The sequence below is a fragment of the Protomyctophum bolini genome (assembly GCF_963924005.1).
Source record: "Protomyctophum bolini genome assembly, chromosome: 13".
In the NCBI taxonomy this organism is placed as follows: Eukaryota; Metazoa; Chordata; class Actinopteri; order Myctophiformes; family Myctophidae; genus Protomyctophum; species Protomyctophum bolini.
Genome location: NC_137874.1, coordinates 12,909,278 through 12,932,267, shown reverse-complemented (window position 1 = coordinate 12,932,267; position 22,990 = coordinate 12,909,278). Strand labels below are relative to the sequence as shown.

The 22,990-nt window shown below is 45.2% G+C and overlaps 1 protein-coding gene across 4 annotated transcripts in view; it reads left to right on the top strand.

Moving 5' to 3' along the window:
- Positions 1-22,990, top strand: part of LOC308327093 (neurobeachin-like) — a gene marked incomplete at its 5' end in the record, with an annotated part of 182,914 nt that overhangs the window by 124,420 nt on the left and 35,504 nt on the right. For 2 of the 4 annotated variants that reach the window (XM_080780237.1, XM_080780238.1), the window contains 14 exons: positions 3,560-3,940; positions 4,080-4,463; positions 5,940-6,111; positions 6,455-6,735; positions 7,876-8,096; positions 9,934-10,087; positions 11,153-11,176; positions 12,791-12,877; positions 13,724-13,904; positions 17,633-17,757; positions 18,637-18,705; positions 19,055-19,223; positions 20,065-20,441; positions 20,912-21,048. In XM_080780237.1, coding sequence (XP_080636363.1) covers positions 3,560-3,940; positions 4,080-4,463; positions 5,940-6,111; positions 6,455-6,735; positions 7,876-8,096; positions 9,934-10,087; positions 11,153-11,176; positions 12,791-12,877; positions 13,724-13,904; positions 17,633-17,757; positions 18,637-18,705; positions 19,055-19,223; positions 20,065-20,441; positions 20,912-21,048 — 2,762 coding nt within the window. Of the gene's footprint in view, positions 1-3,559; positions 3,941-4,079; positions 4,464-5,939; positions 6,112-6,454; positions 6,736-7,875; positions 8,097-9,933; positions 10,112-11,152; positions 11,177-12,790; positions 12,878-13,723; positions 13,905-17,632; positions 17,758-18,636; positions 18,706-19,054; positions 19,224-20,064; positions 20,442-20,911; positions 21,049-22,990 lie in introns of all 4 variants that reach the window. The other 2 variants (XM_080780235.1, XM_080780236.1) reach the window with 1 other exon arrangement.

Here is a 22,990-nt window from a genome sequence, read left to right as displayed (position 1 = left end):
CACATTCAACTACAAATAATTCCTGAGCGTGGCACGGCTGCAGCTCACCGCTCCAACAGACTTTGACTTTTGACTTTGACTCATGTTAATTAATGGACAAATCCACACCAGAACACATGCATCAGCTGAATCAGCCTCTAATCCTGTCCCAACATACATGTTGGCCTTGAATTGTTTCATAGATGCCCCCTGTTCTCCATTTCCCCCACCCCTCCCACAGTAAAATGGAGTTATAATGGAGCTAGTAGCTCCAAACTTCTATCTATTAATAGCGTTCTGGTACTCAGAATGCACTGTTTGTCACACTCCAGCTGCCGTTCATACAGAACCCAGTGGATCTCAATGGGCCTCGGAATGAAGGCCTGGGCCAGGCCTTGGTTCTGTATGAACAGCAGCTGGAGTGTGACAAACGTGCACGTGTGAGTACCAGGACACTATTAATAGACGATTCGCGAAGAAAAAGCTACTAAAATACCTGCATTAGAATGAAGACAACTACTGTAGCTCCATTCTAACTGCATGTTACTGTGGGAGGGGTGGGGGAAATGGAGAACAATGGAGAACAGGGCATCTATGAAACCATTCAAGGCCAACATGTATGTTGACTTGAGAGGCAGGATTGTTGTGGAGCTGGTGTGGATTTCTCCTTTAATAAAATAAAAGTTGTTTAAAGAAGAAAAAGAAAAAGCCTAATGATGATGTCACTGGTAGGCAGGTTCCTGAAGTCTCCACAACCCTCCTATGCGACACAGATAGAGCAGAAAAAGTACACTTGTGTGAAGTGTATTTATATCGGCCAAAGTGTCGTCATTTAGTGCCCTAAACAAATATTAAAGTCCATAGACTTGGTTGGCAAATTTTAATACTCATAAGTACTCTAACAAACATTAAAAATCCCTAAACTTGGCTGCCATGTGACGTACTGTAATATTCAAAAGCCGCATTCATTGGAGAGGCTTGGTACCATTTCATCATGAGCATTAGAACCAATCATATGAAGATATGTTGAAAATGGGTGAATTAAGAAGTCCTTTAAGTAACGTTACCTTGAAATGGATGGCTGGCTCATTCAGAGATAAATGGGGGTCAAGAGCATCATTGAGTTGAATCAGGGACAAGAGCCGGAGCGGGAAGGAAGGAAGGTGGGGACGTTATTTCACCAGCACGCTGTCTGCTTTTCTTCCCACGTACAGAGGAGCTAGAGTCTGAATGATTTATTAAGGTGAATCATGTGCTCTGCGGTGGAAAGTCAAGGTTTCCTTCACACAGCTTTTTTTTTTGCTCCCAGAGGTTTTCATTTCAAGGACACTAGCTGATGACAGAAACACATTTATTAACAGAGCGACGCCTGCACTGGAAATACTGTAGGTGTAAGAATTGAATTGTGAAACTACTATATTCAGTACGTATAATGAAAAGTCATAGCCTATTGTCCATTACATTACATTTTGTCTTGCAAGCTGATGACTGTCACTGACTGCGCTACATGTTAAATAGAAATACTGTGCTTTTGCCCAGGCGGCTGGCATTCCTGACAGCATGTTGCAAGTTCCCGACGAGCTTTTCTGCGTGTCACCCCCCAACTCTCTCCCCATTTCCTATCGGCCTACTTTCAAATCTAAAAAAAGAAAAAATAAATAGAACTGCTGTACTTTGTATCGGACTCTTGGGACCGAAACTTTGTCAATTTCTGAAAATGTATTCCGTGATTTGTAGCTACAGTACTCTTGAATACTTGACCGTGTACTTTGTCCACCGCTGCCTCCCAACGTCATGACATAATCAGAGAAATTGAGCTGTTTCCTGGATTGTCTCCGGATCCCTCCTCCTCCTCCAAACGGTGACTCAGCGGATGTAGAAATTGATCGGTCAAACCTCCCAGCGGGGTTTATGGGAAAGTGACCTTTAGTGAAAGTGTGGCTCGTTATTGACAAGTGATCGGCGCACCGTGATTGAAACCTGTTACCGTGCGTGGCCTTAGGAGACAGCGCCGCGTTAACAGCGTGTTGATTTGTGGACAATATTGATACAGCCGCTTAACGCATTTAGGACTGAGAGCAGATTCTACAAAATGTGTTTCTATGTCAGTGGTGCTGAAACTATTTCATGTCAAGGACCCACAGAATTATCTGCATTTGGCCGCCGACATTCGCTCTGAAAGAATATATATTAAAAGATTTGCGCCACATTTTCAAAAAAAAATTTCAATAGCTATATAACATAATGCTTAAAATACCAAAAGGGGTTCCCGTCCTGAGTGGGTTAACTCAAACCTAGGAAGTGAGCCAGTGAGTTATAGATCAGTGGGTATTGACATAATATTGATTAGACTTCTCTTTATTTTGACCTACTAGGGCACATAAGAAATTGACTGTACATGATAAAAATCATACTGCAAACTGCCCTTCATTCAGGAATTGTTGTTGTTGTTGTTGTTATCATCATTATTTGATTTTTTTTAAAGATATTTTTGGGTTTTTTCTGCCTTTATTGATGGGATGAAAGTAGTCTGACAGGAAATGGGGAAAGAGATGGGGGGGAAGACATGCGGCAAAGGCCGTCGGGCTCGGGAGTCGAAGCCAGCAGCACACCGTCAGGCTGGCTCAGCAGCCTGGGTGCCCAGACGGTTGAGCTAACCATCTGGGCCGTTATCATCATCATTATTACTACTGTTTTAAAGTACTGTCATAGTCATTCAGGTAACCTTCAAGAAACAGAAGGAGTGCTGGGCTAAGACGTTATTGATTAGCTGATGCTAATTATATCTACCTGTCTTTTCCCTCCATCATTTCGGTAGCGTCTGTTGTTGTGTATAGGTAACGGCTGCCCCCCTCCCCATCCCTTATTGACGTTTTAAGCATCCTCCTGTTGCTAGGAGACCACCCCTTTTTTTCCTCAACATCCTGCCATGTTTACACCTCTGGCAAATCTAGTTAATGACTGACGTCATAGACTAGTGGTGGTGAATCAATTGATTATCATTGTTGTCAGGCGGAAACCTTATCTCTATCTTTTTTTCCTAAATGAACGTCCCTACTTGATCACAAAAGCATGAAAAGTAGCAGATCTAATAGACCCCATAGATGGGACGGTAATCAATGTTATTTATTTTCTTTATATACGGTATTTTACTGTTCAATATTATTGTATGTGGGTGTATGTATGACTGTGAGGGTGTGTGGGGATGTATGCGTGAGTGTGTGTGTGTGTGTGTGTGTGTGTGTGTGTGTGTGTGTGTGTGTATGTACGAGTACGCTTACATAATGTTTTCATTTTATTATTATCCTGTCTATGTGTCATCTCCCACAAGCATTTATCTACTGTTTTTACTTTTTATTTACTGAGTTGGCAACACATATTGTAATGTTCGATTGTTTGTCTTTTTACTTTCTGTATGTCCTTGTATGTCATTTCTGTTCATGAAAAATGAATAAAATTTAAGTTGAAAAAAAAAAAGTAGCAGATCTACAAGCTCGAAACTTGAATTCCAACTCATGTCCCTATATGAACTATCGCAGGCTTCACTTTCATTTTGCTCTAATCCTGGTGTCCACTATAGGTGACGTACGAGGCCCACAAGGAGTACCTGGCCAAGATGTACGAGGAGTACCAGCGGCAGGAGGAGGAGAACATGAAGAAGGGCAAGAAGGGCTCCGTGTCCACCATCTCCGGCCTGTCGGCGACCGGCGCCCCCATCGTCGTCAACGGCAACGTGGAGATGATCGACGACAACTCCCAGACGCAGACGCCCGAGAGCGAGGCGGAGTACGTGGGCGAGGGCGGCGCCACCGGAGACTCCTCGCGCAACCTGCTGGCGGACGGCGCCGTGAAGCGGCCCGACGGAGGAGAGGCCCTCACGCCCGGGGAGCAGAGCGCCGCCGGGCCCGCCGGGGTCAGGGTGGAGGTCCATGACCTGCTGGTGGACATCAAGGCAGAGAAGGTTTGACCTGATTTATTTATTATTTTATCGCCATTTTGCACAAAGAACTCGAGCCAACTTCCCTACTTCCTTACCGATGACACTAAACGAAGGCTAAATTGTAACCTGACGCATTTTGTTGTGGATAATGTCCTCCAAGGTGGAGGCCACCGAGGTGAAGCTGGACGACCTGGACCTGTCTCCAGAAGGCCTGGTGGTGGGCAGCGTGGCCGTGGTGGGAGTCGGAGGAGTTGGAGGAGGAGGAGGAGGAGGCGTAGGGATGGAGAACGGACCCCTGGTGGAGGTGGACTCGCTCCTGGACAGCGCCTACTGCGCCGGCGTGGTGCAGAACCTCAACGGGAGCCTGGCGCCCTCCAAAGACGAGGCGTCGGCGGCGGGCGTGGTGGGGGGCATGGTGTCCAGCCTGTCGGGGCTGTCCGGGGTCAGCCTGGAGGACGACGGCAGCAACATGGGGCCCCTCATCACGCTGGCCGACGACAAGGACAGCGTGCCCATGACAAACAACGGCTTCCTCTTCAGCAAGGTACGCACACACACTTATTATGGCTCTACTGACGCTCTTTTATCGTGTGTGTTTTTGAGGGGTGCAACCACTCCAAGGAACAGCAATGTCCCTATGTCCTAACCTATGTGACTATGTTCCGATGTTTAGACTACCAGTAGGGGCAAAAGTGGCGCTGTTGTGCCAGGAACAGAGAGAGAGATATAGTGTTGCACTGTTGCCTGCTAATTACAGAGAGAGAGAGAGAGAGAGAGGCAGGGGGAGAGGGGAAAGGGGAGTTGCACCACTCAGTTCACACGGGTGTGATTTATTTTTATCATACTACCGTGTCACACAAAAGCATCCAAAGTAGAAGATCTGCAGGTTCGAAGCGTGGCAGGAATCTTGTCCATCTGCTACTTTTGTTATTTCAGAATTTGAATCCTATGGATGGTATTCACCCGACAGAGACAATATACACTTAGGGTGCAATCACACCCAACTTTAATTCTGCCTACCATTTTCAATGGGAACGAAGTGTTCTTCTGCGGAAATCCGCAAATGGCAACAAACCGCTCCGTTCCTGTTGAAAAGCATTGGCAGAATCCGCCCTCATACACGGAATGAAGGTTCGGCGGGACTGCACCGTTATGCTCGCTTGTTACAGTTCCACCCCACGAAGTTATTTATGTGATTCTCTTCTGTCACAAGTTACACCAGCATTGGTGGTTTGTTTATGTTTATTGATGAGGTAGTCAAAAAAAGTGTGGAATGTTTTCTGTCTGTCTCTCTCTACGCATCTCCTCTAACTCTGACAAACACACGCATTACAATGCAGTGCTACTGCTACAGTACATTTACAGTAGGCTGATGTGTCCCCACAGAGCGAAAAAAAAGGGGGGAAAAAATCTCTGACCTCCTTTTAGCTCGGAGCTGTTATTCAACTAAATAATTATCATTAGCATCTAATACAACCTCTTATCGAGCTTGAGCGTTAGCATCAAAATGACTGGGTGCTAAAACATGCTCAGGTCCCTTTGGGTATCTGGTGCTGATGCTCCGCTGACTTTCCATGAGTGACAAAACGGCAGCACTGGTGCTGTTTTTATAGGTCTTTAGACTAGAGATGCATTGTGAATTACGTAATGCCACATTTTATTTTATTTTGTCTTTACCAGTATTTTATTTTTTGTTTCCTTGTGGGGTCCGGGGGGCCCCCATGGTCCTTGAGGGGTTTCCAGTGGGGACTCGTCTAAAGTAGTTAACATAGCATCAACTTTATCAGCTTCTATGTTGAAAAATGTTGATAGTGTTTGCATTTCTTAACACAAATATTCTCCTCCGGGGATCCCTGACACAAAGCCTTTCCAGATGGGGGGGGGGGGGGGGGGGGTCCGTGGCCAAATAATACATCAATCCATTTTGGAAAGCATATATATATCAAAGTTTGAGAACCACGGCCCATTACGATATTCATTCCAACTAACTCCGAGTTTTGAATTTGGAAATGTCCAAAAGGTGGATGAGAAGCTCCTCCCGGCGCTGGCGGCCACAGAGCCACTGGTTCTGCCCAGCCCGGACCAGCAGCCCTCCATCAGCGCCAGCGACGACCTCAGCCTCCTGGCCCACATGACCAGCTGCAGCTCATCAGACCACCTGACGACCCAGAGCACGCAGAGCCACGCTGCCGGTACGGGGGGGCAGTTATTACACCATCGTCTAATCGCAATTACTTCAGATAATCGCAATTATTGTTGTCATAATTGTTTCCATGTTGAAAGATGTTTTATTTTTTGCTTTTTTACATTTTTGTATATAAAATTATTCAATTTTTCAGTAATCTCTTAGTATATTTAAGGTATTTGTCATATCTGCCATGTGCAATTTTTGGATTACGAGGCCTTAAAGGCAGTCTGAAATGAAATTATTATTCGTATGTTATGCCAAAATCACAATTAAATCGCTAATCGCAAATTATTTGTGAGACGATTAATCGTCTACTTAAAATGTTGTAACGGCGACAACAGCCCTAGGCGGTGGCGGGGAGCTCCCGGAGGACGGGAATCCCTTCAAGATCCAGAGCCCTCTGGGCGACATCAGCAACATCGCGGCCGAGGCCGAGGCGCTGAAGGCCCAGGCCCTGGCCGCCCTGCAGGCCCAGCAGGCCCAGGGAGAGGCTCCGTCCGGGGCCGAGGGCGAGGCGGGAGGAGTGGGCCCCAAGGCCGACACGGCCAGCACCACCTCCGACACGGAGAGGTCCGACGACGGCAAGGAGAAGGACACCAAGAAGATTCAGACCACCGCCACGACACAGGTGTGTGTGTGTGTGTGTGTGTGTGTGTGTGTGTGTGTGTGTGTGTGTGTGTGTGTGTGTGTGTGTGTGTGTGCGTGTGCGTGTGCGTGTGCGTGCGTGCGTGTGTGTGTTTGTTTATGTGTGTCATTGATTAATTTGACAGTGCACAAAGCCGCTGCATGTTTAGCAGGCAGTTAATTCACTGGCCTAGTTAGAGCCATCTGCATGTCCTGATTGCGATGGAGAGGTGCGTACAATCTAAAGCCTTCCATACACTAGCTTTTTGGAAAGATTTTTGAAAAACATTTTAAAAATACTTTTTTTTTTGTAGACTTTGTAAAGATTTTGCAAAGATTTCAGTCTTTGGATGTGAGATGCCTATTAAACCTGCATGAGATTAACGTAATTCCAAAGTGAGCACCCCCTGGATTTCTTCTTCCTCTTCGAAATAAGAGCCACTTTACTTGTAATGAATAGTCAGCACTGGATTGATTTCTAAGTCTACGTTGACAATGCTTATGTCATTGTACTCATTCAGACCCGGCTCGGCCTCAGAACAGAATCTGAGTCTCATGACGGGGTAAAAATCGAAATCGTTTGAAAGGTCAGCAAGTGTAAGAGTCCTGACTGAACAGCTTGTGTTATCCTCAACCTGTAGATGTCAGTGCAACAGTGCACTTCTGCCCTGTCCGTCCCTAGAGTTGTAACACAAAGGCATTTTGAGCTTGTAGACAGGGAAAACAGGAGTGGATCAAGTATAGAGCCCTGGGGGACCTCGGGCATTGGCAACTAAGTATTTTACAGGGTTTAAGTGGTTAAAAGCATTATGCTTAAATAATACACTTGTTGCTCACCCTGACACTGCACCAGTGCACCACACTGTGAGCTTGGAACATCAGCTAGTTCTGTAGTCATCAAAAACTGTGTTTATTCCCTCCTGTTGTGACTGACTGACAGTGTGACGGAGTCTATAGTCTTCTTTGTCTTGTCCCATGCTTTTTCTTTTCGCTTTCTTCGGTCTGCACCCCGGGGCGAGCTGTAATAACTGGACGGGGTGGCAAACACCAAACCTATGAACCTATAGGACCCACATTTTCTCTTTTGCTTATTACAGCTCGTGTCTCTCTCTCTCTCTCCCTCTCTGTATCTGTGCGCTATAAGGCCCTCCACGGTCGCAGCGTGGCGGCGCAGCTGGAGCGCGACCTGCGCGTGGACCTGGGCTTCCGGGGCATGCCCATGACGGAGGAGCAGCGGCGCCAGTTCAGCCCCGGGCCGCGCACCACCATGTTCCGCATCCCAGAGTTCAAGTGGTCGCCCATGCACCAGAGGCTGCTCACCGACCTGCTGTTCGCTCTGGAGACAGACGTGCACGTGTGGAGGAGGTGAGAGGAGAGCGGGGGCCGGATACATATATACAGTTTAGATTGTGTTTACCCATCGAGACCTGATTTAGAGGCATTCTAAATCATGACCAGCTCAGTGGCCTTGTTGTTGGAGTGTCCGCCCTGAGACTGGGAGGTCGAGGTTCAATCCCCGGCCGGGTCATACCAAAGACTCTAAAAATGGGACCCAGTGCCTCCCTGCTTGACACTCAGCATTAAGGGTTGGATTGGGGCTAAGTCCCTGCGACATACTAGCGTTATGTCCAGGGGGTGTACTTGTACATCAAGCTGCCTCACGCTACAGAAACAGGAGATAGGCTCCATGCCCTATGGGCCTCATGGCTTGGCAAGACTACTTAAATCATGACAGCTTTCTGAAAAATGTCAGTGGTTCTCAAACCTTTTCATGTCAAGAACCCTTAGAATTAAATCTATTTGGCCACCGACCTCCATCTCAAAATATGTTCTTCCAGGGACCTCCCTGCGGATGATTTGTGCCCCGTTTTCATGATTTCATCATTTAAAATAATTAAAGTGGTTAAAAGCTAAGGTGACACAGATGCGTTCCAGGTCTTAACGGGTTAAATGCATGGATTACATTTCTCAGTCGCCACGACTGATTTCATTTGGATTCCATAGAAGCCAGCATGTCTTCTATGGAAACATGTTGCGCGGCGAACATAGCCCATCGACAAGCTCTCAAGACTCATTGAGAGCTTGTAGATTTCATTATTATTATTCGTCAAACTCGCAAATTATGTTCAGAAGCGTCTTCCATAAAATCTTAATGGTCTCTCGGATATTTCATATAAAAGCAAATGGTTGGCAGTATGTAGAACAACAGAAACAATATTACTAAAACATCATCATTTTACATAATTATTCTGTTAATTGTTTAGGGAGCAGCGCTAGTGTTTCACACTGTTTCACAAATCACACATTAGAACTTGGTCATAAACAATTTTGCTTTAATCCATGTAATTATTGTATATCCAAATATTACACGAGAGATTGTGCTTTACCGCGATTAGTGGCACTCCAGGGATTCCTAGGTTGGAACTCGGTACCTCGTTCCTCATGACTGCATCACTGTGGTGCCAATAATGGCGGTTAGAGCACAACCTTGTGTAATATTGCTGTAGGCTAATTGTTGCATTACGTTGGTTTTGGTTATACGTTGTTTAACTGTCGAATTGTGTTCTGTCGCACTGCTTAGTTTCATTCCGTTGTTGTTGTGACCCTGAAGCATACATGGGCAATTCAAAAATAGGAGGGGGGGGGGGTTCTCCCCCGCCCCGCCTCCCTCCCCCCTTTCTTCCCAGAGAAAATATATCATAAATGAATACTGAAACCACATATAATCATTAAGGAAAGTTTATGCATGTACTATGTGTACTATGTAAACTCTTAATTTCCATTCCCCAGCCATTCAGTTGCAAAAAATATTAATATTTACTTTTTTCTTTTTTCTTTTTTTTGACCCCCCAAAATAATTTGGCGACCCCCCGGGGGTCGCGACCCACATGTTGAGAACCCCTGGATTAGAACGACGAAGTCAGATAAATAAAAACGGAGTTGAGGTTAAGTGGTTTAGTCAGAAGAGCTTTTTAATATTTTTCTTGTAAAACCCACAGACAGCACTGATTTATTAAAGGGCGGCCGACAGCGGTAATATTTTATAGTGGAAGGATATATTGAATATGCTCAACAAAGGACAGCAGGTCAGCAGTATGAATAACCTACTGTACCTCACAAGGACAGGAAAGACTTGAGCCGTCTCGGCTCGGCTGACAAATCAAACCCAAACCGTGTTCTTTCTCCCTTTCTTTCTCTTCAGCCACTCCACCAAGTCGGTGATGGATTTCGTGAACAGCAACGAGAACATCATCTTTGTCCACAACACCATCCATCTCATCTCCCAGATGGTGGACAACATCATCATCGCCTGCGGAGGCATCCTGCCTCTCCTGTCGGCCGCCACCTCCCCCTCCGTAAGTGCCTCTGCTCTGCCCCCTGTGGTGGGAGGCCATCCGTTAACGTCCTGAGCCCCGATATTTCCGTCACATGACGGTGTCGCAGACGGAACATTTTGCAGATCTACAAGCTCACAATGCGTCGCGATGCATTGTGATCTTTTAGGTCGGCGACTTTTGCCATTTCCGACCAAGGCAAAAGAAAGGAAACTCATGCCAGTGGGGTATTGTATCAACACAGAAAATAAAGCAAACCTCTCATCATTGCATTGTCGATCTGACAGAATACACTCACCCCAAAACACGTTTGCCCCGGGTCAAATCCGGCAACCTCGAAACGGTCGCCACCAGGTATTCCTGTGCTCGCAGTAAAACTATGCCTAGTAATCTCATGCAGGTTTAATATACCTAACCTTATTCCTAAACGTAACCTCAGTATACAACTGTGCTTATTCCTAAACTTATAGTAAATCTACCTGACCCTAAACGTATTCCTAACATTAAGCAGTAAAACAAATGCTGGGGGCGAGCGGTCCTCGGCAGAACATGTGAGTGTGTTTTGGGGCGAGCGTTCCGTTCACCATCTGACATGATTGGCTAGGTTTAAGAAAGTTGTTGCTTTCGTCACATTTCATAGATGTTTTGTTTCACCATAAAAACCATCCACTCATGACCAGATCCAGCTTGAAAATAGATTTTAATTCATGAGCTCGACGAGGTTTGCTTATGTTGGTCATGAGCATTAATACAGAGGTGATCTAATTAAACTTCTCTTTACTGACATCCTACTTGGTTTCTCTCATCTGTATATCTTATATCATAACAGTCAAATTAACACTGCTATTAGTTGTGATATGACTCTGGAAGTTTTTATTTTCTTTTTTCTTTACCTTATTTTAGTCTCTTTTCTAACCCGTCAATTAATTAATGTTCTCTTTACTTTGAGAATGTTGTTTAATTTAACCGCCTTCCTTTTTTCTTTTTTCTCTCTGTGTTACTATCTTTTCTTCTTTCTTCTTTTTTTGCGTCTGTTTTTGTCTGTCTGTTTGTTGTTGTTGTTGTTGTTGTTGTTTGCATGTGCAGAGTTCTAAGAGTAATGCCAACACTGTAAGTTGTGGTTTCTTCCTCTCGCTCAAGTTGTCTTTCTGTCTTTGCTACTAAAACTCTGCACTGGTTTCAGTGACACTAACCCTTGCCTGTGTGACATCCATAGTGTTTCCTATACGTCATTGTGTTCCTCTGCAGAAGACCATTTCACTTTCAAACACGTTTGGGCTCATTTTAACGTTTCCTCGTGGCTTTTGTGAACAAACCCAATGTGACTTCAAACTCCATTCTCATCATGATATATTCATTGAAAACACCCGTCCTTGGTTCTGGTGACTGATATTGTCCTTCTAAAACAAAATCTATACAAAATAAATGAAAAAAGTAATTGAAAAACACATCTGGCATGCTCACAAAATCCTGAGTAGATGTCAAATTGACCCCAAACATGTTTGAACGTGAAATGTCCATTTAATGCAATTCAATACATTCAATGAATAATATGCATACAATCTACAATGCATTCCCTCTCTACTGATCGTGTCTCTAGCCAACATTCCACTGGCTGGTGTAATATACATTTGTCATATAAAAAAGGCAGCATGGCATTATTATGATAACTGTTCATCGTCAGTCTACATTTGCCAGGGAGACGTGTAAAAGGGGAACAGAGTAGTAGACCGAAAGAAATAGAATGGTCCAAACAGTAAAATCTGCAGTGTTCATTTATCCACATGGTGTGGTTTAACCCATTTTGGGCGGGAACCCCTTTTGGTGAGCCCAGTATTTTATAAAGGTCTCAATCATTCATAAATAGTGTTTGTTCATATGCTTGTCCACTCGGCTCCATTGACTGCAATGTATTCCACCAAGTGTGACGAATCTGCCGGCTGGAATTGCAGGGTAGAGAAAATGACGTTGACGACCTTTCCTTGATTGGCCGTTAAGCCTGTGACATCACAGATTGTCAGTGTGTGCCAGCGTGATCAGCATATTTTACTTATAAAACGCTATGTTAAAGAGCTGGTAAACAGGAAATGCCCTATCCTGAGCATTTCCAGCGGAGAGCAGCTGTTCTATGATGGCATAATTCCTAACTACACCAGTCTTCTCCCAAGGTACACCAGTCTACTGTTATACCCTAGACTAGAGTGCATCGCCATCTTTTGGTTATTATTCTTTCACTGTCTTCAGTGGACCCCCTCCCCCCCAAACAGCCATTTGCAGAAAAACAAAAACTATTTTTATACACATTATTTAAATAATTATAATTTCGCTGGTCTGACAAAAATGTAATAGGCCTACATCATAATGTTTAGAGGCTTACTGATACTGGGTCAGGGTAGTTACTGTTTACAGGGTCTTTAATGCTTTGGAAATAATGCAGAGCACAAGACACTACCAGGATTTTCACGGGTAAGCTTGAAAAATACATCACACCAAAAACAAAACAAACACGCAGCCAGTCTTTAAATGAACACTGAGGATTTTACTGTGTAGAGAGAGGAAGTATAGTGTAAGGAAAGAGCATTCTGAGAGGAAATGGCGAGGGAGGCTCCTCTGTATAAGCTCAGTGGTTTTAGGAAGTACGTCTGATGCCGCTGCTGAAGGGGAATGGGAGGGGTTCAACCTTGTCCTAAGCCTGTCCCCTTCTGTATCGACATCCTAAAGAAGGAGGCAGGAGGAGCTGGACCCCCGAGGGGGTCAAAGGGCGAGGAGGTGACCCCAGTGCCTGGGGGCGGAGGCGCGGGGGGAGGAGAGGTGGGTAAAAAATAATAATAACCGCCCCCTCCCAGTTATCCCTATAATGTTAATCACCACGAGAAACACCAACCCCCCCAAATCCCTGTCCCTCACCTCACCTCACCGTGTGTGTCTTTGCACTATACCCACAAATTGTCTTTGCACAGTTCTCCTTCCTCGTGGAGCTGCTAGAAGTTTGCACTTTTGCCTTTCTCTTCCTTCACACTCCCGACTCCTCACATCCTCACGTGGTCTATAAGGGAAATACATCCTCAGGGTCTAAACAACCTACTGGATTCAAATTCACGGGCATATAGAATGAAATTGATTATTGGCTATTTAGGTCGGTATGCACACGTGAGTAGTTTGCGCCAGTGTCTCCTAATCTAACTCCACTTTGCCTGTTGACCGCTCCCACCACCAAGGCCTTGAGTCCATGCTGCTACTTACTGTACCCATTACCTGTGTGCCATCAGGCTGTCCGTCCGTCCGTCCGTACTTCCTGTATGTCGTTCAAAGCACTTCCATTCTGCCCCCGTTTCACCATACAAAACTGTATGGCGAAACCGTTCACTTACCAGCATGACACCGAACGAAGGCTGCTATTCCGTATGACATGATGATAAGCGGCGGCACGTACCCAAACCTCGGCTGCATAAGACACGTTAGTCGCTTCTGTCGTACACAGAGAAAGCCCCACCTTACCTTTTCCATCTCCTTTTCTATAACGTCAATGAGAAGAGCATGGATGCATCTCAGTGTGTCAGCGCCAGGCCGTGCACGCTCCGCGGCGCGTGTGTCAGCTAGCGAGAGTGGTTTTGACAGTGCCTCCCCTCCCTCCCTCCGCCCTGTTCCCCCACACAGACGGAGCTGGAGAACATCGAGGCGACACAGGGCATGTCCTCGGAGACGGCGGTGACCTTCCTGTCTCGTCTCATGGCCATGGTGGACGTCTTGGTGTTCGCCAGCTCCCTCAACTTCAGCGAGATCGAGGCAGAGAAGAACATGTCCTCCGGCGGGCTGATGAGGCAATGCCTCCGACTGGGTATGTGTGAGTTTGACTTTTTTCTTTTTTCTTCTTAAAGCATAAAAAAACACGCATGACCTTTACACCTGGCATGAACATGTGTCTCCCGGCTGGTCGCAATGTAGGGTAGCCCGGGTGGCGTTATGGCAACTTCATTAGCAAAAGTGTAAATGTGTGTATATCTCCTAATACAGTACATGCAAACTAACGTTGTACACACAAAATGCACACAATGAATGTACAAACCTTTGACAATCATTTTTCAGTGAAAATGGGCCAGCGATGCATTTTAATGACAGGTGTAAATGTGATCTGACTATAGACATCTGGACTCAATGTGGATGCAAGGTGCATGTTATCATCATCACCAGGTGTAGATTCTATTACTGGAGGCAGACTGGAGGAGGCATAGGAGGCAGGGTTTGATTTGTAAATGAAAAATCTGAGAGGTGGACAAAGTATAACATTTAAAATATAATTTACGTCGGGTGGAAACCTTATGTCCAAAACTGTTACTTTTCAGGATTCAAATAAAATTTCAAAAATAGCAAAAGTAGCAGATCTACAAGCTCGAAACGTGACGCTTCACGACATGTTCCGAACATGTGGATCTGCTGCGTTTGATGCTTTTATCTTGTAGGGAGTTAACACACAATCCATGCCACCTGTTTTTTTTTGTTTTTTTTATATATATACAGTATATATATATATTATTATTATTTTTAATCCACGGTAGTGCAGTCCAAAAGAAATCTGTAAAAAATGCCAATTTATGGAGAGTTGCCAGTAAACAAAGCATTAAACATGAATTAAAATTAGCTGTGATTTCATGACAGTTTTGACACCACAGTCACTTTTCCTAATCAGGAAAAGCACAGAACTGTTAAATATTTATGCCATAGCTGTGTGTGTGTGTGTGTGTGTGTGTGTGTGTGTGTGTGTGTGTGTGTGTGTGTGTGTGTGTGTGTGTGTGTGTGTTTGCATTGCTATTAGAGCTGTCAAAATAACTGAGTTTACAGAGTTAATTAATTTATTATATATAAATAAAAACACAAACAGTCCACTCGCTCTGCACTAGTCGTCACTCTCTGTTATCTGATGGCTGATATTATATCCCAAACAATGATCTACACAAGATCATGGAAAGAGAACGGTTATTGCCAGGAAAGTCTGCACTACAGTATTTACTGTAGCGGCTCAAATCAAATCACACAGCACCACTGGGTGAGAGTGAGAGAGAGATTGGGTGAGAGAGAGAGTGGGTGAGAGTGAAGGCTCATTCATAGTCTGGATTTTCGGTACCGGAAATCCATCACCACCGGAAATCCATCTCCAGTGAGAGAGAGAGTGGGTGAGAGTGAGAGAGAGACAGACAGACAGACAGTGAGAGAGAGAGTGGTTGAGAGAGAGAGAGAGAGAGAGAGATAGTGAGAGAGACAGACAGTGAGAGAGAGAGAGTGAGAGTGAGAGAGACAGACAGTGTGAGAGAGAGAGAGAGACAGAGTGAGAGAGACAGACAGTGAGAGAGCGAGTGGGTGGGTGAGAGAGACAGACAGTGTGAGAGAGAGTGAGAGTCATTTATCTTTCCATTCCCACGAAAACATACAGAGAAAGCATAACTATGAATGGCGATTAATCATGATTCATTAATTAAATTATGAATATGTGATTCATCTGATAAAATAATTTTGTATCATTTGACAGCCCTAGAATTTGATAAATAGACATTGTGAGGACCGTTTTCAGAAACACTGCCGCCTGCCGCGGGTGTTCCGCGGCTGATGCCGTTGCCGGAAAATGCTCTCTCTCTCTCTCTCTCTCTCTCATATAGTACATCTAAAATCACAAAATGTACCCCTTAATAGGCTACTTCTGTTATTGATCATCAGACCATTAGTTTCCCAATATGAACCAAAACCTTTGTAGACTCGGGTTGAGCCATCGATCAAAAGCAAGACGGGTTGTCTTGTTTTTCATGTCTGTCAGGCATTTTGTCCTCGCTCCCTGATGTGACGTTGTAAACCAGAGTCTGCCTTTGTCACATGTTTGTCTACTGCAGGCTACTTGCTGGCGCGAAGAAACCTCCTATCTCCGTATAATTGAAGCACTGTTTTTCATGCTCTGCTCGAAAACAGTTGGTCACAGGTCTTTTCTTGTCGCATGGCGAAACCATCTGTCGATGTTCCTGCTCCTCTACAATGGCTAAACTTAAATATCCTCTTTACCATGCAGCCTTGAGTTTTATCTGAGATGTTTTAAAGGTATTTTAGGGTGTCCAAACCTTTTTCAAATGGGGGCCAAACTAGAAAATATGAAAACACCCAAAGGTCAGTCAACTAGATCTCCTATCTATTATAATGTACCTTCGGACCAATTTTAATATCATATCAGAAGATGTTTTGGCCATTATCTCTGGAACGAAAGGTCCAATCTGCTCTGTTGAAAGAGTGACTTTGAGGACATTAAGAACATTGATTGGCGTGCCAGTCAAAATTGTGTCGCCCGCCAACCGCTGTCTTAATGTCTTCTGTATTATGTGTATTGTTTGTTTGCTAATGCTGTGTGATTTTTAATCTGCCTCTTGGCCAGTTGTAAAAGAGAATGTGCTCTTACTGGTTAAATAAAGGTTAAATAAAACACAATTAATTGGCTTTCGACTGGAGAAATGTTGAAAGCTTTTAAGCTCCTTTGGGACAAGTTAATTAAGTGTTACTGTTAATGTAATCACCTGAAGTGTTTCTGCTAATTGGCCTGAGCCCATTCTACCACTTCCACAGTGGTTCCCAAACAACCATTTTTATGAGTCGTAAATAGTAAATATCTGTTTTGTAAAGTTTAGTGTATATAAAACAGAAAACATATTTATGTGCAATGCGTATTGTGACAAATATACCTACATTATATTTGTTGCTGTCGGGAGGAAACCACCTAACTCCATTTTTTGGGTTTTAGAGGTTTTTTGTGTTGCATAAATCAGTGCTATTGGACACCCTTTACGTCTGTGTGGTGGAAAATATTGAAGTAGTCAAAAGCACTTGCGACAAAACCTCTTAACTCCATTGGACCCTCAAACTGTCTGCCAAAACAGCTAACTCCACCACCTCTCCCCCTCTCATGGACGTAATTGACAATGTATAAAATCACAACACCAACTTTGATGAGGCAGTATTGCCTTGATTTCAAAATATGCAGTGTTCTTAATTTCCTGAAAAAATTATATTTTGGGTTAGAGTAAAGTGGTCTCTTCCCGACAGCAGAGATATATAAAGTGTTATTTCATTGAAAGCGTTACATAGTGCCTATGGCTTTAACAGCTCTAAATTCAGTGGAAAATGAGCCGGTGGAAGAATATAGTCAGTATAGTTGCTCCAGAAGTCAACCGGTGAAGTTATAAGTGTCAAACCAGTTTCAGAAAACACTGTCTAGGTCTCCGGGGCTACATCTCCCTCTGTCTGTGAGCACTTTTTTACACCCAGAACCTTTCAGACTGTCAAAATCTAAAAATACAATTACATGTACGATTGTAGAAGTGATTCTGTTGTTTTTTTTCTCCCCACTTCCAAGCTGTCAGTCAAGTAACTTATTTCTCTCTCTCTCTTCTTTTTTCTATACAGGTGTGATTTGAAAGCCCTCTCCCAAGGTGTGATACTTACTGTTCTCTCCCTCCCCACCCCTCTCTCTCTCTCTCTCTCTCTCTCTCTCTATCTCTCTCTCTCTATCTCTCTCTCTCTATCTCTCACACACAGTGTGTTGTGTGGCGGTGAGGAATTGTTTGGAGTGCAGACAGAGACAGAGAGACCGGGGATGCAAATCATCCCTCACCAGCAGCAAGTCCCAGGACAGCCTCCACAGTGCCTCCACAGCCAGCAAGGTAGCGCACGCACGCACGCACGCACGCACTGGGCCTTTAAATACTCGTGCTCACTGTGCAGCACTGCAGCAACGACAATATAACACGCATAGTCCAAATTTGTATCACAGCACTTGTCACTTGCTGCCATGTCTCACTTGTCACTCTGCATGAAACATGTACTAATTGATGAACTTCCAATGGCCCGCTTTTAAAAGAATACATTTTTGCAGTGACGACTTTGTCCACCTGGTTGTCTCTATTTTGGGCATGTCATTATGACATGTCCAAAAATATGGATGCCAGGAAAATGATTTCCATCTTTTTTTGTTCAAAAGCAGCAAAGATAAAGTGTAGCATTTGTGACGTATTGTGAGCTTCTAGATCATTTAACTTTCTGCACGCACGCACGTACGTACGTACGCACGCACGCACGCACGCACGCACGCGCACACACACACACACACACACACACACACACACACACACACACACACACACACACACACACACACACACACACACACAGGGCAAGGGAATGGGCATGTGTGCATGCATATTCAAGTGTGTATTATACATTTGGATATGCATACACACATGTACATACATAAACATAATTATACTGCATAGACAATTATGTTTGACCACCTGGAACGCCCTGAAGAGTTTTCCAAAAAGGTTTTAGAAGCTATTTTTGAACGATTTTTAGGCAAACCATGACACAATAAAGTCTTCTCTCTGGCACAAAATCTTTTCAACTTTTCACACACACACACACACACACACACACACACACACACACACACACACACACACACACACACACACACACACACACACACACATACTCGTACAGTACACAACTACACACACTAATGAAATGGCATGTCTCCCATGTAGCAGGACCCAGACAGACTACTGCAGGATGTGGATATAAATCGGCTCCGAGCTGTGGTCTTCAGAGATGTGGTAAGTGTATTTGTTTCTGTGTGTTCGTGTGTGCGTGTGCGTGTGTGTGTGTGTGTGTGTGTGTGTGTGTGCGTGTGTGCGTGTGGGTGGGTGGGTGAAGTTTCTGGGGGTATATATATTTGACCTTGACTTTGCCTGATGACTGTAGATGCATCACTGCAGATCAGATGCATTTGATCTATTCCCTCGTGTTTACCTTGCTTACTGTTTGTCGTTGGATTAAGAACGTCTGCCAAATGCCTAAAGAGTGTGTGTGTGTGTGTGTGTGTGTGTGTGTGTGTGTGTGTGTGTGTGTGTGTGTGTGTGTGTGTGTGTGTGTGTGTGTGTGTGTGTGTGTGTGTGACTGCAGGACGACAGTAAGCAGGCTCAGTTCCTGGCCCTGGCCGTGGTCTACTTCATCTCCGTCCTCATGGTCTCCAAGTACCGCGACATCCTGGAGCCTCAGCGGGAGATTGGTAGGTCCACCAGCCTATCGGGACGCAGCATCCGCCACGAGATCAACTCCCCCACCAGCACAGGTTGGTTGGTTGGTTGGTTGGTTGTTTGGTTGGTTGGCGACTAAGCGATTTCTGTCTGCACACTCACCGCAGTGGAATGTGAAAAAAAGAAGATATGATGAATATTTAATTAGTCATTCAAGGCATGTAAAATGGCACTTTAACAACGGGGGCCAGTGATGACTCATCACTTGTGCTGTGTAATCAATGCATAAGAAGCTCTTTAGCCAACGGTGATATAGCCGAGTCATTCAATAAAGGGTGGGAGAGTAGAACTGCAAAGGGAGGGGAAAAGAGAGAGGGGGTTTGAGAGAGAGAGAGAGAGAGAGAGAGATAGGGGGATCAGACTAACGGAGTGATCTTTTACAATAGATTGTGGTAAACAGGCATTTTAAAGCCACAACTGTGTCCTCCTCTGAGACATTGTGAGTACACATAAAATGAGCATTCGTGAGCAGCAGTTATATGAACATAAAATTAAAACTTAAAAAGGGAATAGGGCATAGCAGTGGTGGCCATCGATCCAGACTGCATACGTTTTTCCCATCGAAATTTCCAAAAGTATTGATATGAATTATTTTAACCCTAGAATCAAGCCATCCAGGATCACCATCGCGACGCACTGTGAGCTTGTAGATCGGCTATTTTCAAAATTTGCTGAAATGTTCATAGGGCTGAAGTGCTCAATGTATGTTTGAGTAGAAGTAAAAGTAAAGTGCAAATACCTCAAATGTGTACTTAAGTACATTGCTTAAGTAAATGTACTCAGTTACTTTCCACCACTGGGTTTAAGTGGTGCATTACAAAGTGATCTTCCTCCTCATCGTGTCACTGACCCCTCCTCCTCCTCCTCCTCCTCCAGAGCACCCGTCCTCGTCCTTCTCGGACCGTGACAAGCAGACGCCCACCCCCGTGGACGACTCGCCCCGCGCCGGCCTCCCCCACACGGACTCGGGCATCGGGGACGAGGGGGGCCACGTGGGGGCGGGCTCCCTCAACGGCTCCGACATGGGGGGCCTGGGGGGTCTGGGCCTGGGCCTGGTGGGACGGGAGACGGAGCGGGACAGGGACATGGTGGGAGGAGGGGGCAGCGGGGCCGACCTGCTGTGCAGCCTGTCGTCAGACGTCCGGAGGTCTCAGGAGAGCCTCCTGGACTCGCCCCACAACCCCAACTCCGCCCAGGCCCCGCCCTCCTCCATCTCCAGCATCAGCCAGACCAACAAGGGCATCAATGTGAAGGTGGGTGTGTGTGTGTGTGTGTGTGTGTGTGTGTGTGTGTGTGTGTGTGTGTGTGTGTGTGTGTGTGTGTGTGTGTGTGTGTGTGTGTGTGTGTGTGTGTGTCTCACAAAAAACATGCAGTAATCCTGGTCTCTAAAACTGCCTCCCCCTGGCCAGCCGGGGCGCCTGATGGAGGGGAAATGAACTGGTTGGAATAACGTGTTCCTTCCACGCGCTACGTCCGGCCCGGGGCTTGGACTCCTCATGCATAGAAGGAAGCATGAGATAAGTCCGCTGCCCCCCCCCCCCCCCCCCCCAGGTTGGCAGGGGAAGTGTAGCGCCCAGGATTACATTAGATAATTGACACTCTTTGAAAAAATGCACTTTGCTAGGTCCCTGGCACAAAATTGATAATGTCTCATCATTGTGTGTTTAGTTTTTTACAGTATGGTAATCTCTTCTCATTCTGCGTTCTCTCTCGGCCCTCACAGGAGATCCTGAAGAGTTTGGTGGCGGCTCCCCTTGACGGTGGGGAGGCGGGGCAGGAGGTGGGGCCAACACCGTATCACCCAGACCCCGCCCTCAAGACACACCCCATGCTGCCCATGCAGTTCCACTCCTTCGACAGGTACACACTCCGTCCCTGCTTTTACATTCCACCTATGGGGAAAGAGAGAGTTCACACAGTACAGACAGACAGACATAGTCACATATAGTGACGGCATATGGTTCTCAAAGACATGATATCATCTGGTTTACCACAGCGGTTCTCAAAGTGGAGTCCGGGGACCCCCAGGGGTCCTTGAGGGTGTCCCAGGGGGTCAAATGATAGTTAGGAACCAAATACCTGTAGACCCTTGTGTCTGTAACTATAGCCTACAAATGGAGTGGACCAATTGGGTGGACCGTGGCCTAATGCATATCAAACTGGGGGTCCTTGAAATCAAAATGGTTCAGAATCACTGCTACACTGTACTTGTAAAAGTCTTTCAAATGGGGGGTTGTGGGCTATGATGTCCGTCCAGTAGTCATGAGAGAGTCATGTTCATAATTATAATCATATTCTACCACTAATGCAGCTAATGCTCCCCATTCTTAATTTAACTTGTAAAATATCAGACAAAAACTCTAATCATGTATGGATCTCAGTATCCATATATGGGCATATCTACAGTAGGACTCCACGTGGCCAGCCTGTGATGACAGTCAATTATTTCCCAAAACATATACTGTATACTTTTTTGCATTATTGCAAATGTGAAGAAATTGAATGGAAGTTTAGTTTGGCTACTGGCAGCATTCACAAGAAACTTGGCACACAGGCCCACCCTCTTTATAGGTGGATACTGGCAGCCTTTTAAGAGCCACGCTGTAAAGATTTTAATTAAAAAAAATGTCTATACAAGAAAAATGCGTCAAAAACATTTGAATAGGAAGAGAAGCCTTTTAGATAATGGATTCAATGCTCTCCACGGTGGTCAACACACTCATTATGTTTCATACATTTGGACGGCCTGGGCTGTGGCTCAGCGGTCCAGGCACCGTGGCTGGTAATCCAGTCTTGGCAGTGTGCAACGGGTTCGTCTCCCGATCCTGACGGCCTGTTTTCAGTTGTAGTATGACCACCAAGCAGCGTAGCGTCAATATACGAAAAAAACACAACGTTTAAATATGGAGACAAGAAGTTTCTTGCTGACAGCAACGAAAAAAAGAAAACCATACACGCCATTAACTTCCTTTCCTCCCCATTTACCATTGTGCCCATAAGTGTTTACCAGACAGCCTCCCTGTGGCGCCAGCGTCCCGGTGGACAGTGTTGGTCGTGACGTGACCACAATAACACACGTTTCTCCCACTTCCCATTCGTTTCTCATATACCAGCGCCCAATCTATTCCACATCCACACTTTCTTTTCTTCACTGAGTGCTGAATAAAACATATATAGTACAGAGTGACTCATTCTCATACCATATCCTTGGTCGTCGGCAGACTTTAAGAGCTGGAGTCTGCAACCAGACAGACAACACATGAGGAGGCACTAGGGCCTAGGCAGTCAACCTGCATCCATTCCACCAATCTGTCTGTTTACTGTTCATGGACTTATTTAGCATTCCACTCACTGAGCACACCCGAAGCCTCTCGCACCACAGAGTCTGTATTATTTGCACGAAGAAACAGGGGTGACAAAACACACTTCTTTATGCACTTCTTGCACACCTACTACACAATTGTGCATCTTTTCCCATTGTAAAAATGCTTTGTAGAAATTAAAACACTATGAGGTCAGATTCTCTAAGAATAATGTCAATGACTTCAGGTTCTCCTCTAGACCGTGGTACCATTACTAACCCTATACGTAGTTCTGTCATGTTCTCCTCTAGACTGTGGTACCATTACTAACCCTATACGTAGTTCTGTCATGTTGTCCTCTAGACTGTGGTACCATTACTAACCCTATACGTAGTTCTGTCATGTTCTCCTCTAGACTGTGGTACCATTACTAACCCTATACGTAGTTCTGTCATGTTCTCCTCTAGACTGTGGTACCATTACTAACCCTATACGTAGTT